At 53.3% G+C, this 14,734-nt stretch overlaps 1 protein-coding gene across 2 annotated transcripts in view; it reads left to right on the top strand.

Moving 5' to 3' along the window:
- Positions 1 to 14,734, top strand: part of PSD2 (pleckstrin and Sec7 domain containing 2) — a 75,203-nt gene that overhangs the window by 36,074 nt on the left and 24,395 nt on the right. For both annotated transcript variants that reach the window (XM_085590973.1, XM_021531867.4), the window contains exons 2-7: positions 3,194 to 3,296; positions 5,314 to 5,877; positions 9,261 to 9,749; positions 10,822 to 11,016; positions 14,060 to 14,140; positions 14,619 to 14,731. In XM_085590973.1, the coding sequence (XP_085447099.1) occupies positions 5,378 to 5,877; positions 9,261 to 9,749; positions 10,822 to 11,016; positions 14,060 to 14,140; positions 14,619 to 14,731 (1,378 nt within the window). In that variant the 5' untranslated portion in view covers positions 3,194 to 3,296; positions 5,314 to 5,377. The remainder of the gene's footprint in view (positions 1 to 3,193; positions 3,297 to 5,313; positions 5,878 to 9,260; positions 9,750 to 10,821; positions 11,017 to 14,059; positions 14,141 to 14,618; positions 14,732 to 14,734) is intronic.

Genomic DNA, 14,734 nt, shown 5'->3' with positions numbered 1-14,734 from the left:
AGGGATGCCTTGGCTTCCCTTAGCTTCTACTACAGCAATAATGTCCTCTTTCTAGCAAGAATCCATGTTCTGCTTATGTGGGCCTTACAGAGCTGCTCTGCTCCAAATCATGGAGCTCCTGCTTAACAACTGCTCAGCTGGGCCACATCATCTGTTCATTATCTATGAGCACTCCTGGCTGTGATATGTGATATGTGCCAGGCCAGCCCCCTTTCCTGACAGACCCTGTTTTGAGTGCTAACCCCTGTTACATTTGTGGGAGGCTGGGAACACTGGACTTGCAAGGGGTGCCTGCTCTCTTCCCAGGACCTAGGGAAGAGCAGTCACTTGAGAGGCTGCCTGAGCCTGCAGAAAGGGCAAGACTTGTGGAAATCCACAGATGGGAGCCCACATCCCACTTTTCAGCCCTTACCTGCTTCAGAGAGCACTTTGCAAAGCAGACACAGAATGAAATGAGGAGAGGCTTGGGGAATGTCAGCCTGCAGCCCGAGGCAGCCAGGCTGTACAGCTTTGGGACAGTCAGAGGAGTCCCAGAGGGACCTCTGAACATCCCCCCATCCCTTGCCCCAGTGCTGCAGTGTGTCCTCTCCCCACAGCCTGGTGGAAGCTGTGGCAGCTTCAGAGGCTGAGCTGCACTTTGGTACTTTGCAGAGCAAAGAGAACAGTGTTGAGAATCTGGATTTGGGCTTTGTCCAGAGCTGGTGACCTTTCAGCTGTCTGCTGGAGGCAGATGTGCACAGTTGCAACCAGCTGTTCCACCCTTGTTTTGTCTTCCAGGTTTTCCAAGCTGTGGAAAAGCTTGTCTGCTCCTTCCTTTGCTCTGTCTTGCAGCCTGTGTGCTCCTCCCTTTGCTCTTCCACCTTCCCCACATGGGTGGGGAGGCAGCAGGTCACGGATGAGCTGTAGGGTGGGAGAGACCCTCTGCAGCTGCCACGGGATGAGCTGGGAGTGTGGCAGGAGTTGGCTGCACGACTCCAGTCCAAGGCATCACCATGAAGAGCTGCACTCAGAGCCACAGACTGTCACAATCCAATCTAGCAGTTCCTCTGGAGATTCTGGGAAGTCTCAGCCACTCATAACCCGTGTGTGCTTCAAGTGATTGTCACTGCAAGCAAAATTCAAATAGTGGGTGACTTGTTGGGAGTTTGTCATGGGTTGCTACACCCTCAGCTCGTCTGCAGACTTTGGGTGCACACAGCAGCCCCCAAGCAGGTGTGTGAAAGGGAGCAGGGATCCCATGGGAGACACACAAGCCTCAAGGGTCAGGAGGCTGCAGGAGGGCTGGATTTCTCCTCCTGGCTGTCACACTGAAGCTGATGGTCTCCCCAGCTCAGCAACAGTCTGATCACACATCCTGCCAGGGTTTCCCTGGTGCCTCTTCTCCAGCAGGAGCACAGGCCAAGGAGGAACATGACTAAGGCTTTAACTATTGATTCCTCAGCACCCCGTCCAGACCACAGACATTCCAGTGAGACTTCACAGAGGGTGAAACAGTAGTATAATGTTTAACAACTGTAGTAGTTTATATGTAGTAAAAAATTGTGGGTTTTTTTTTTTTTATTTTAATATAAATAATGTAAGTTACTTAAAGTTAGGAAGGATGGCTGGGACACCACACTTATTAAGGTTTGCCAACATTTCTTAGTCAGGCTCATCTCCTAACTGCTTTTAGTTTCCTGTTTTCTGGTTGCATACAGCTGTGCCAATCTTGAACTATTGGACTGGAATTCAGCTTGGGTGGTTCCTACTGAAGTTTTTTGGATGGATGGCAGGGAAGTGGAGAATTTCAGGTCAAACCCTTTTGTCTGTTTTTTAAAAATTGCATTCAAAACCCTGACATTATTCATTTCATATTAAGAAAAAGGCCAGCAAAGTTTTGCTGGAAAGATTTCTCCAAAGATTTGAGCAGTGGCTCAGTGTTGCATGTCTTACATGTCTGTATTATACCTTCAGTTTGAGAAAGTAAAATTTTGGCCCATACTAAGTCTTCAGTATATTTTGAGATCACAGTGTGGTTATGTGTTGGTATTTTTGCAAGTAAATTCCTGGAAGATGCTGCGTTGGCTTGACCCTGCTGTCAGTGCATGGGAACACCAAGGGCCTGGGACTGATTTTCTCTCCTGGATTTGGTGGGAAAGAGATTTACAGCTTTTCCCTCTTAATTTGAGATGGCAGATGAACAGGCTGAGGAGACTTGACCCACATGTGTGAACCTGAGGACTGTCCCAGGGGTTGTTTTGCCCTCCCTTGGGAGAGCTCAGCTCCTGCAGGTGGATTGTGGGCTCCAGAAGGCTGATGTGCTGGTGACCCAGGAAGTCTAGGCCAACCTTCCTCTTGTCAGGCTAGTGGAGAATGAAGCTGAAGGTCTGCAAGGGCAAGCCCAAGAGAGGGTATGAGCAGATCCCTCTGCAGGGACTCGACACCAACATCTGCTACCAAGCTGCTCCAGGGGCTCTTTCTGACCACTGGAAAGCAGTGGCACATCTGGCCCTGATCCACCCATCACCTCTAGCAGCACACAGGCAGTGCTGGCCTGTCTTTCTGTCTCCACCAACTCTAAGCAAGTCTGGCCTGTGATCTCAGGCTGCTGTCTGAAGGGGACACACCATCTGTGGTGAGCTGACATGCTGCCCCAGCCTGGGGTCACCTCAGGGGGACACATCACTGTCCGTCCCTGTGTTGTGCAAAACAGTCTGCAAGAGAAATGTTGCTGCATCAATGACTTTGGTAGCTCTGGTTTGCTTGCATTTGGCTCAAAGACCTTTACCATGGCTCTTGTTTGGTGGGGCTGAGGAGGGGCTGTTGGGGGGATCAGCCCAAAACTCAGGTATCTCACTCTGTGGATCTGATGGGTGACATTGGACGTTCTCTGGGCTCACACAGACAAATTTCTCCTCAAACCTGCAACCACAGAGTCCCTTGGCTCCACTTTAGCTGACTGGGTGGCGGCGGGGGGTTTGCTTTGTAATGAAAGATATCAGAAGCCCTGTGTAAGGAATACTCTTGCACTGCCATGTCTGAAAACCCCAGAGAACCAGAGCGTGCTGAGGAAAAAGCACTTGCAGCGCCCTGCCAAGGAGCCATGGGATAGGTCTGGGAAGCAGCCTGACGAGGGGCAGCAGCAGGGTGGCAGGAAACCAGCAGGGCTGTCCTCTCTGGCCTGGCTCTCACTTCCTCTGGTGCCTTGTTGCAGGCAGGGGCCGTGCGGGGACCAGGAGCGCCCGGCTGCGATAGGTGCGGCGACGCCGCGCGCACTGTGACGGCCAGGGATGCACACGGATGCACGTGGAGAAGAGGTAAAACTGCCTAAAACTGCCAGCACTGCCTCCAGGAGGGACCTGCCCCATCTCAGGACTGTGGCACGTGCAGCCCTGAAGGAGTGCTGCACCCCAAAGCCATGCCATGCAGGGCTCTGAACTGCCCAGCCCATCTCCCCTCCCAGCTGTGGGGAGCAGGACATGGAGAGCAGGATAGATCTGAGGTCCAGGATTGCCTGGGCTGTGGGATGGGAGCAAACTCAGGCAGAACTTGGGGTTCCCCTTGGGATCTGGCCTGCTCAGCAGCAGCTCAGCATGTACCTATGTGGATCTGTCCTTACCCAGGCTACAGAGGGGTGTTTGGGTCCAAATCCCTCCTCTCCCTTACTCAGGTGCAGAGGAAGGAGCAGCAGGGAGGGGCTGCTGACATCTCCACAGGGTGAGAGGTGCTCTGTAAGAGCAGAAGTAGCTGCAGTTCTGCACCCCCTGTTAACAAGAACTGACCTGGCCAAGCAATTAGAGATTTTACTGCTAATGAAAGCTTCAGCTCAGCAAGTGAGAGCACTCAGAGTGTGTTGCTGAACCAGGACACCCTCCTGGCTGCTCAAAGGTGATGGCTGAGAGGGAACTTGAGGCAGGGAATTTGAGTTATCTGCTTCAGATGTGAATTAGGAACCGAGTTAGGGGGAAAACCCCAGAGTCCTTTCTGCCTGCTGGCACTGATCAGCCAGAATTCCTGTGCAGGTGAATCACAGTCACATCACCAAATGGTTTGGGTTGGAAGGGATGGCAGAGATTATCCTCCCACCCCCTGCCATGGGCAGGGACACCTTCCACTGTCCCAGGGTGCTCCAAGCCCCAGTGTCCAACCTGTTCTTGGACACTGCCAGGGATCCAGGGGAAGTCACAGCTTCTCTGGGCACCCTGTGCCAGGGCCTCACCACCCTCACAGGGAAGAATTTCTTCCTAATCTCTAATGCAGCCTGGCTCTCTGTCAGTGTGAAGCCATTTGTCCTTGTCCTGTCACTTCATGCCCTTATCAAAGTCCCTCTCCAGCCCTCCTGGAATCCCTTTAGGTTCTGGAATGGGCTCTAAGGTTTCCCTGGAGTTTTCTTGCCTCCATGCTGAACAGACCTATGAAGACAGATAGTATTTTAAAAATATCTATGAAGACACATATTGCTTAAAACCAAAATCAGCTGTTACAATGGCTCATCCTGGGTGCCATGCAGAATACTCCTGCTTCCAGAAGAGATCATTTCTGGTGGCACTTGAGTGCAGCTGTGGGAAGGTTATGATGGAGTAAAGCTTGCACAGCACTGTGGGGCTGAGGATGGTGCTTCTAAGACCTTGCAGACTTTGCCTCGATGGGTTTATTTGCCTATTAAGTGCATTTTTGTCAAAAAACTTCTTCTATCAGTGCAAAACAGTGTCCTTCCCTTGCCCTACAGAGAGAGCATCCCAGGGAATATTCAATCAGGACACTTTTGCCAGAGTTTTAGCTGGCAGCTTGTGACACCCTTCAGCAGTACTTGTGTGTTGGGAAAGGAGAAGTGGTGCTCTGGCAGGCAAGATGCTCTGCAGAGCTGCTAACTCAGCAGGGAGAATCACACAGGTTGGCACAGCACAGCTGCTTAAAACGGTTAGAAAAGAATAAATCACACTTATTGCCTGTTTCACCTATTTCTCCTCTTTCTGGAGGGCAGGGAATACCATCCTAGCAGCTGAGTCTGGGAAATGCAGCCATGCCACGTTGCTGTCCCCACCCTGGGCACTAACAGCCTGTGTGGGACACGTCCCCTGTTCGGGGGCCCTCTGGTGTTGTGGAACAGCAGGAAAGGTGGGTGCCTGGGCCCCAGTGGCTCAGCACCACAACAGCAGCTTTTCCTCACCCATCTCACTGCCCTGAGTAAGGAGCACTGAGCCTTCAAAAGCACCAAACACCAGAAAAGTCCTTCCCTGCTTTTACACTGAGGATGTGAGGTGGGGTGGGGGGCTTCAACCTGCCTTTCCATCCCTTCCCGATGCCCACGCTGTGCTTTCTTTTCCCTTGCAGGTAGTAGCGAGGCCGAGCTGAGCGCGGGGAGGGATCCCGGAGGCGCTGGGACGAGGAGCGGAACATGAGCGACCCCAGCCCCTTGCCGCGGTCCGCCGCAGACGAGAGCGAGCCGCGCTCCCCGGGCTCGCAGCCGTCCCCGCTGGCCGGCGGCGATGGAGACGAGCGGCCGAGCCAGCCCGCGGAGCCTGCCAGCGGGAGAGCCAGCCCCCGGCGCGATGCTCAGCCCTCCCGGGCGGAGGGGGAGCCGCGGGACGAACATCTGGCAGCGGTGGCAGAGGCGGGCGAGCGGCCGAGCGGGCGGGGACGGGGCTCGGGCGCTGCCCGCGGGAGCGGCCGGGCGGACGGGGCAGCGCTGCCCAACGGCGCGGGGGGCCGGGAGCGGCCGCGGGACCGGGACGGAGCCGGAGCCGGAGCCGGAGCCGGCCGGAGCAGCCCCGGGCCCGGGGACGCGGGCTCGCCCGGCCCGCAGCCAGCCAGCGGGGCCCTCAGCAAGCAGCGGTGGCACAGCGTGCTGGGCTCCTCGGAAGCTCTGAGCGCTGACGAGGCAGAGGAGCAGTTCGGGTGAGTGCGAAGCCGCCGGGAGGTCGGCTCCGTCCTGGTGTGTGTGTGTTGTTTTCCGAGGCTACTTGGTTCGAGTTACTCTGCTCCGTGTGTAACTCATCAGTTTAAGGAGCTGCAGCTGCTCTCATGGCTGACTGTGGCTTTCCACTCCTGTTTCTCTTTGGGCTTGTCGCACATTCTTTCCCTGTGTGTAACTTTTTACTCTTTTTTCTCTCTCTGGACTTCTCACGCAGTTTTTTCCTGTTACAAATGCAGAAAGCTGTGATTAGAGCCAGTGTCTCCTCACAGAGCCGCTAAAGGGAAGGGGAAGCTTTTGGGATCTCGAGAGGAGCTGGTTGTGCTCACTTTGGGGGTGTCCCACTTCCAAGTTGGACATTCAATTGCAGCACTTATGGCAGAGTTACCTGGGGTAACTTAGGGCAAGTAAGTTACCCCAGGTAAATCTGTACCTGTACAGCCTGGGGATGCTGGAGAGCCAGGCTTGTCTGGGAGGCTGATGTGCTTTGGAAGTCCCTGGGCTAGCAGGTGGCAGCTGTGTATCTGAAAGTGGGCACAGCACTGATCTCTGCTCTCCAGTGCACCTGTGGCAGGTGTTACCAGCACCTGGGTGACAGGAACAGCAGTGTGACACAAAAGGTACAAGTGCCATCCAATTCTCAAGTGCCTGTGACAAACCTGAACATGTGCAATGTCCCTCAGTCCCTGAATCCTCTCTTCTGGCAGCCTGGCTCACAGGAGAACTCTCCAAACTGGGGGACACTCACACTGGTGTGCTGTCCACAGCTGATTTTATGCCTCTGCAGGTTTCTAGACCTCCATGGGATTCTGCAGGCTGGGGGCTTAGGGGGAATGACAGGTCACTGGGATGAGGAGAGGTTCTTCCCATGCCATTCCTGCAGGAGGGATATGGATGCCTCCCTTTGCCACCAGAAATCAGCCAGGGCTCTGTGTTGTAGCCACCTGGGGGTTGATGCCTGCTGTGAATTTTACAGCCCTGCCTGTGCAAGCAGGACGGGCCGAAGAAGAGCAGCAGGGGTTGTCCCAGAGGAGTGTGGCCTTCTGAAGAGGAGCTGTGAAGGGACAGGGTGGCCAAGGTGGCCTGGGGATCACCTCCTAGCTCTAGCCCCGTGCAGGCTCCGTGCTGAGCTGCACGTTCCGAGCGCTGTCTGGAGCGTGGGCAGCAGAGCTGGGGAGTGGGCTGACAGCAGGCATCCCTCCTGCTTTGTTTCTCTGCTGTTCAACAGGCTGCTCTATAAAAGGCTGGTGGTTTGTTTCACTCAATAACCCCAGCCAGAAGCAGCAGCACTGCTTCAAAAAGTACAGCTGAAGGTGCTGCAGAGGAAGTGTCCAGGGCAGGCTGCTGCTGCCCGGAGAGCTCGGGGAGCCTGTCCCCAGGCAGGTCCCAGGAGCCCCATGAGCTATGCAGGCAGGTCTTGGATAGCTGCAAGTCTCTCAGGTTTCAGGGGAATCATATTTGCTTGGTAGGTGGCTCCCTGGCAGAGGCTGTGAGTTCAAAAGGAAACTAAGGGTGGTCAGAGAATGCTGCTGCAATCACTGGAAGTGCAATTATTTTAAGGTACTAGGGCATGATTTGGTAGGAGTGTCAGGCTGAGGATTTGGAGACGATGCAACCTGACTGGGGTCTGCATGCAGAGTCCATGATCTCTTGCTCTAAACATATTCACTTGGATAGCAAATGAGTCTTCTGGGAGGCTGAATGCACAAGGGACAAGTCACATGCTATATTCAAAGCAGAGGGCAGCTGGAAAACTTCTGGGATGCAGCTGAAGTCTGGGAAACCACTTAGGGCCTGCAGATCAGGTTATCTGACTGCATTGGAGCTCATCAGTGCTTTGACCACCTATCTTTAGGGTAAATGGCAGGAGCGTGTGGCTGGGCCAAGCACAGCATGGAGCTGCTCTGCCCTGACCACATGGACTGTCCACTCTGCTGGGTCAGGAAGAACTGACGGATGGACCAAGGCACCAGGAAGTTACTGTCATCCTGCATCACCTCTGAGTTTACCCATTTTTTCCTTTACTCCCCTTTGGGGAACTGTTGTAATGACCCATTCTGGGTATAGGAGAACCTGGTCCAATGTTTTACTAAAGAGCAGTCAACTATTTGTTCCTGATGAGAAATCATTTGTCATCACCTGCACGTTGCTGCTTGTATGATGCATTTTATCCCTGAATTTTAAAGTACTTTACAAGAAGGTGTTGAGTCTTGCTCTTCCCAATGGAATGGAGAATTAAAGGGGGAAGTCATCCAAGGTCATCTTTCCCTGGTAGAGCTGGAGAAGAACCCATGATTGTCCTCCTGAAGGTAGGTTAGTTCCTGCATCTATGCAGGAAATGGTTGGTCAAAAAAAAAAATCAGGGAAATAGAGCCAAAGATTGAGTGTTTGTGTGGCAGTTTGCATTAACTGCATCCCTTTCCCCCCTTTCTGGTTTATCCCATTTATTCTATTGTTCGTCAAAGCCCCATTTTCATTTCATTGTGGCTGTGTTGCCTAGAGGTCTTTCACCTTCTCAGAAACTCCCAGCATTGGTCTGCTGATCTCAGAGAGGTCACAGCTCTGAAGTCCAACTGCAAGATCCAGCAGGGAATGATGCTCTCTACTTTCAGCCCCGTGAACTCATGGAAAAAACCCAAACTTTTTAACAGAGAAATCCCCACCTTTTGCTTGTAGACGCACTCAGCACCTGCAGTTTTGGGACTGCAGCTTTTGCCCACACGTTTTCTCCTATGGCAACATATAGCTGTCAAAAAATTCACATTCCATCAAATAAAGTTCAAGAAAAACTTTGCAGAAAGACTGCAGTGCAGAGGCAAGAAAGTCCTGGTTTCCATCATGTCCTTCCACCACAAGATGAGAAAGATCTAAAGCTGTTAGGGAGTGTCCAAAAGAGGGACATGGGGGTGGTGTAGGGTCATCAGGGGCCAAGTATAGGGCTGGAATATACAAGGTCTGTGGTGTGAACAGTTAATAGAAATGATTCTGTAGAGTGTATTGAAAGATCAGCACTGTCTTCCTTGGGATTATGGCAATGTGGGGCCTGCTAAGTGATAACCAGGAGGTTATTCTGGCACTGGATCCAGTAGCAGGTGTCATAGGCTCCAGTTCAGAGGTCTGGCTGTTTTCTGCAACATGACGAAATTAAGGGCTGGCTGGGCCTCTGGGATTGCTCATCAAAAAACTGTTTTTTACAGCTCTGGAATCTTGTAACAAAATTAAGAATCAGGCAGGTTATACCACAGAAAGATCCCAAGGACCATTATCACAGCAGCCATTCCTGCCTCTTCTCTTGCCTCCCAACTCCAAATGAAACAGGGCAAGAATTGCCTTAACAATATTTTCTACATTTCTCCTTTTGGTCCAGGTTTGCTTCTGGAGATGTCAAGCTGAGCTGCAGTGATGATGACAGGGAGCATTTCCAATTCAAAGACATCAGGGATGGCTTCAGCTCGACCTTCGAGAAGATTGTTGAGTCTGACCTTATGAAGGGCACCTACTACAGCAGCCTGGACTCTTTGGACGTGCTCTCCCTCACAGACGAGACAGACAGCTGTGTCAGCTTTGAGGCACCCCTCACCCCACTGATCCAGCAAAGGGCCAAGGAGAGCCCCGAGCTCCTGGAGCAGAAGCTGGCAGCCCAGCAGAGAGAAGCCCTTCACCACATGGCTGCTGACAAGCAAGAGCAGGCGGCAGCCAAGCCAGCGGAGGGGGATTTTGGGAGCCCTCTCAGACACTCAATTACCAGCAGCAGGTCAGAGAATGTGCTCAGCCGGCTGTCCTTGAAGAGTATCCCAAATGGGTTCCACGTGGAAGGCTCAGAGGAAGATGCCACCAAGATCATTAACTCCATCAGGTAAGGCAGGGAGTTTCTTGGACGGTGGCTGCTTTTCTTGTGGGATCCCAGTCCAGGAGCAAGGCTCAACGGGCACGATTGAGTTGGAACTGCTCTTTCACCCCTTGTGCTTTCTCTCATGTGCTGTTGTGGCAGAAAGGCCAAACACCAGCAGGAAAACTTCCACCTGCACAGCCCTTGGCAGGTTGGGGATGGTCAGGTGCCCTCCCAAATGCCTCTGAAGTGCAGGGAAACCTCAAGGTTTCTCTTAGGACAGGGTACTCCTACAGAAGCCTCTCCAGAGGTTCTTCTGCAGGCAACGAGGAGATCAGCAGAGACTTCATCCTCTGGACCAGCTCAGACCCAAACCATCACCCCTGGGAGGCAGCAGCAGGGCACTTCCCTGCATGAGGAAGGCAGGTGATGAGCAACCAGGTCAGGGGAGAGCTGGAGCAAGGTCGTATGTCCAGCTATCAGGCCAGCAGTGAGGCACACTGCTCAAAAATGCGTGAATTGGTGCTGCAAGTGGCCTTGGGCAGGCAGATAAAGGGCTGTATGCCCACCTACATGGCACCAGCAGGGCTGCTCAGAGCATTGTCTGTGGGCACAGCTGGCCACGAGGCCAGCAGGCAACTGCAGGGCAGCAACTCACCAGCCAGAGCTGGTCTGGCGCCAGCCCCATTGACATGATTTGTGCAAGTGCAGCTTCTCATCCTCAGCAAATAACCTGAACTGAAATGCATAGCATCTATCCCTAAGATTTCCATGATGTCCATGGCTTGGGAAGAGCTGGGGATCCCCAGTGGGGAGAGAGGAAGCTTGAAAGGTGTTGAGGCTGCTTACTTTGATACATCGTCATTTCTCAGGGGGAAGCCACCTTCTCTCTGACCTTTTCTACCAATTTGGAATTACACTGCACTATTTCATTCAGGCTGAAATGAAGGAGGGCTTGTCCAATGTCCAGTTCACAGCCATATTGCTGGTTACTCATGGGTTTTTTTGTGAGGGCAAGAAGAAATCAAAACGTGGTGCTTTCTGTGGGGTTTCGTGGAGTCCGGCTGCGGCTCCTTGAGCGTTTCTTGTCTCCGCGCAGCGACGCCAGCCTGAAGGACACCCTGTCAGACTCAGACTCAGACATGGGCAGCACGGAGCAGCTGGACCAGGGCAGCACGGACACGCTGGCCAACGGCTGCAGGGCGGACAGCGAGGCTGCCAAGAGGTTGGCCAAGCGCCTCTACAACCTGGAGGGCTTCAAGCGCTGTGACGTGGCCCGGCAGCTCGGCAAGAAGTACGTGGGGTGGCAGAGACACAGGGCTGGGGAGCACTGCTCATGCTGGGAGGGCAGGAAGGGCCAAGCTGGTGTGCTGCATGGAGTTGGGGCTGCTGGAGATCTTTCCAGTTGAATCTGGGAGCCCAATGTCCTGGAAACACAAACGCTACAAGCTGCCTGCAGTATCGGGCAGCAAATGTCACAAGCTGCTGCCCACCAGAACCAAGAGCTTCCTGCCTTTGGGAAGAGCCCAGTAAGACTAAAGCAGTGCCCAGGATGAAGGGTTTGGGTGCCAGATTTGCCTCTGCACTGGGCTCCCTGCCACTCCCCAGGTTTTCCATGTCTGCGCCCCGAAATGTCCTTGCTGCAGAGCCTCCCAACCCAGTCTTTACGAGGGTAGGAAGGGTTGGCAGGAGAGCCAGGGACACACAGGGAGGTCCAGCCTCTTCGGCTGGTACATTTGCCTGGGTAAGGCAGAAGGGAAATCAAAAAATACTCAAAAGTGGGAGAGTTACAGAGATTTCTAAGAGACAGAGTAACAGTAACAAGTGTAGCAGCAACAGATTATTTTAGGATGCCAGTGGGTGTGAAGGCACAATCCCCATCATCCTTTGCCTGGATCAGATATAACCTGTGTTGCTGGGATTTTTTTCTTTTTTTTGTTTTTTTTTGGCCTTGCAATGTCTCCCCGCTGCCCAGATCAGCAGAACACACCTGTCCCTCAGCAAATACCCAGCCACACTTTGAGTACCAAGGCTTGTCTGTCACTCCCAGCTCAGTGCTGGGACAGAAGGAGCCCAGGAGTTGTCTCCTAGAGAGGCTCTTTGCATCACCTGGCAACATCCTCATTCCCCTCCCTTGCTGAGCTCTTGTAGCAGGTGCATTGATGGTTGCTCTTGCCTCAGGTGTGTAACATCCTTCTCCTTTCTTCCAAATTTGCCATGACAGCTCACTGAGGGGTGAACTTTCCAGCACTGGGTTTCTGATTCTGTCCCTTTGCTGTTTCCTGCAGGCCTCACTCACGCCTGCAGCCCTCATGCCTCGGGAGGCTGTTTGGTGACCCACATCTGGGAATTCACACTGCCTCTGAAATACAAGTTTTGTTTTGATCAGCTGGGTTTTGACACCTGAACCATTTCCTGACATGAGACCTAAATAGAGCTGCAGACTCTTGGATCACGCAGGTGGATTGTCAGAGCAGAAAGTGAAATAGGGTGAAAATAGGTATTTATAGGTATTAATATAGGTATTAAGTCAGTCTTGCTCACTTAAGACAATGTAAGACTAACCTATAGTGCTGGGAACAGACTAAGTTTAAGTGATGCTTTCAGACCAGCTCTATGTAGGAGGGTTGTACAAAAAGTGAAATCTCATTTTATCACTTCTTTTTTCTTTGTGATAATTGTCAATTTTCTAAAAAAAAGAGAGAGAGAGAGAGAGAGAGAGAAAGTAAACCAAAGCCAAAACTATTCATCATTGTCAAGCAGGCAGAAAAGGCTTGACAAACAAGGAAATGCAGGTTGAATATCTCCCCGCAGTTTGTTCCCATCTGCCTCAGTTCTGAAATGAACCTAAAACCCTGAAATTACCATTGGCAGATGTTTGGGCAACTGAACTCTCCATGGAAGACTCTTGTTCTAGCATTGGTCCGTGGCCCCAGTGCCCACAGTCACATCTTGTGCTGGGTGGAGGTTGAACTGGCCAGGCTGTGAAGGTGGCAGTGCCAGGCACTTCCTTGTGGGGCTTCCCAGAATTGTGCTCACCAAATCCCTGTGGCAGCAGCCCAGGACAGCTCCAGCCCTGCAGTGCCCAGGGATGTGGGGTCTGTCAGGGTCCCAGGCATGGGCAGCACAATGAGGGCACAAGACCTGTTTGACCCCCCAGAGATGAGATTTGACTCACACAATTTCTTATGGAGCTGAAGTGACCCAGGTGATGCAAAAAGGAGCAGGGCAGTGGGATTCAGGCTGTGAAACATCACAGATCTTTCCATGTCCAGACACATGGGAATGGGCTGGAGAAAAGGCCAGGGCTGCTGGGTCCCCCTGGGCTGGTTTGTGAGCCAGCAGGTGAGGCAGAACTGCTGGTGCCAAAGCAGGCAGAGGGACAGAGCATCAAACTGGGGTGTAAGGTGAGAGGAGGTCTGCAGAGGCTGCAAGGGCAGCAGCCAGAGGGTGCCAAGCATGTCCCCACAGGAAATGCCTTGCAGGGCCACCAGGCAGAGCATGGCAGGAATGTCCCCATGGGAAATGCCTTGCTCTCCTTGTAGGAATGTCTCTGTCGTCATGGTGGAAGTGTCACCCATTCCTGCAGGAAGGGCTGGCACTGGCACAGAGACAGAGGAGGGTAATTCCTGAGTGAGGAAACCAGAACAAACACAAAAGCCCATCTTAGGGTGGGACAGGGTCTTGTCCTGGCCCCTGTTGTTGTCCCATGGCCTGGGGCATGGTAACTGGCTCTGGGGCTCAGGGAGAGGAGTCCCATCTATGTCACTGGGTCCCTGGCAATGTAGGAATTTGTTGTTTGCAGGGTTCTGTCTGCCTTCTGATGACTTGTGACACTGTCCATTCCTCTGGCAGAGCCAGCAGCCCCTGCCTGGAGCTCATGGAGCTCTCCTGTTCCAGTCTCCAGCAGCACCCATCTGCCACAGGAGCAAGGGGCTCTGCTGAGAGGGGGCATGGGAGCCTCTGGGGTGAGAGCAGGGACATTGGAGTGGGAGGAGGGGACACACCCAGCACTGGGAGAGAGCCAGGTGTTGGAGGAGCACAAGATACCCCTATGGCTCCTCCTGGCTGCCTTGGGAGGAGGCTCTGCCTGGCCAGCAGCACAACACAGGCTGCAGCAGGTCTCTCATTCTCAGGTGTCTGGGGCTGGCTGTGGATGCATCAGGGAGGTTTTTCAGCAGCACTCCAGGCCAGGAGCAATTCTCCCTGTGTCTGAGATCATGTCTGCAGTGTCTGGCTGGGATTGGGCTGGCCCAGAGGCAGCATTGTGCTGTTCTTCTTGTGGACAGTGTCTTCTTCCCTGACAAAGGGGCTGACCACTCCCTCTTTAATTACAGTAACGAATTTAGCAAGTTGGTAGCAGAGGAGTATCTCAGCTTCTTTGACTTCACTGGCCTGACCCTTGACAAAGCACTCAGGTGAGCTCTGGGATGGAGAGAGTGGTGGGATTTTGGGGTTTCCTCCAGGCTTCCCAGCACTGTGTGAGCCATCCATGTGAGAGAAGCAGGGGCTGGGGGGAGATCCAGGCTGTCCCTCAATCTTTGGTGTCACGTTTGGTGTAAGGTGCTGCCTCTAAAGTTGGGCTTCAACAGGAGGGCCCACAGCCTGCTTCCTCAGGGTGGAGAGCAGCTCTCCCAGGAATCCCATCCCACACAGAATCAGAGCAAGTGGGAGTAATTTTTTCCCTTGGGACGGACAACCCATCCTGGTGCCATCATGCCCGAGGTGGATCAGATCCCAGCTGGCAGCACGTTCCCCTGCACAGCTCCATGGGTCCCTTTGCACCCCCTCTGCAGGCTGTGGGGCTGGGGGGAGGATAAATGACCCTTTCCATCTGGCTCCTTAGGCAGGACGCTGCCCAGCAGGACTTCTCTAAGCCTCCCTCTCTCTGTGCAGGACGTTCTTGAAAGCGTTCCCGCTGATGGGAGAGACGCAGGAGCGGGAGCGGGTGCTGATCCATTTCTCCCGGCGCTACTGCCACTGCAACCCCGAGGAGAGCACCTCCGAAGGTA

The sequence above is a fragment of the Lonchura striata genome, chromosome 13, assembly GCF_050655825.1.
Source record: "Lonchura striata isolate lonStrDom1 chromosome 13, ASM5065582v1, whole genome shotgun sequence".
In the NCBI taxonomy this organism is placed as follows: Eukaryota; Metazoa; Chordata; class Aves; order Passeriformes; family Estrildidae; genus Lonchura; species Lonchura striata.
This window is presented reverse-complemented; position numbering and strand designations above follow the sequence as displayed.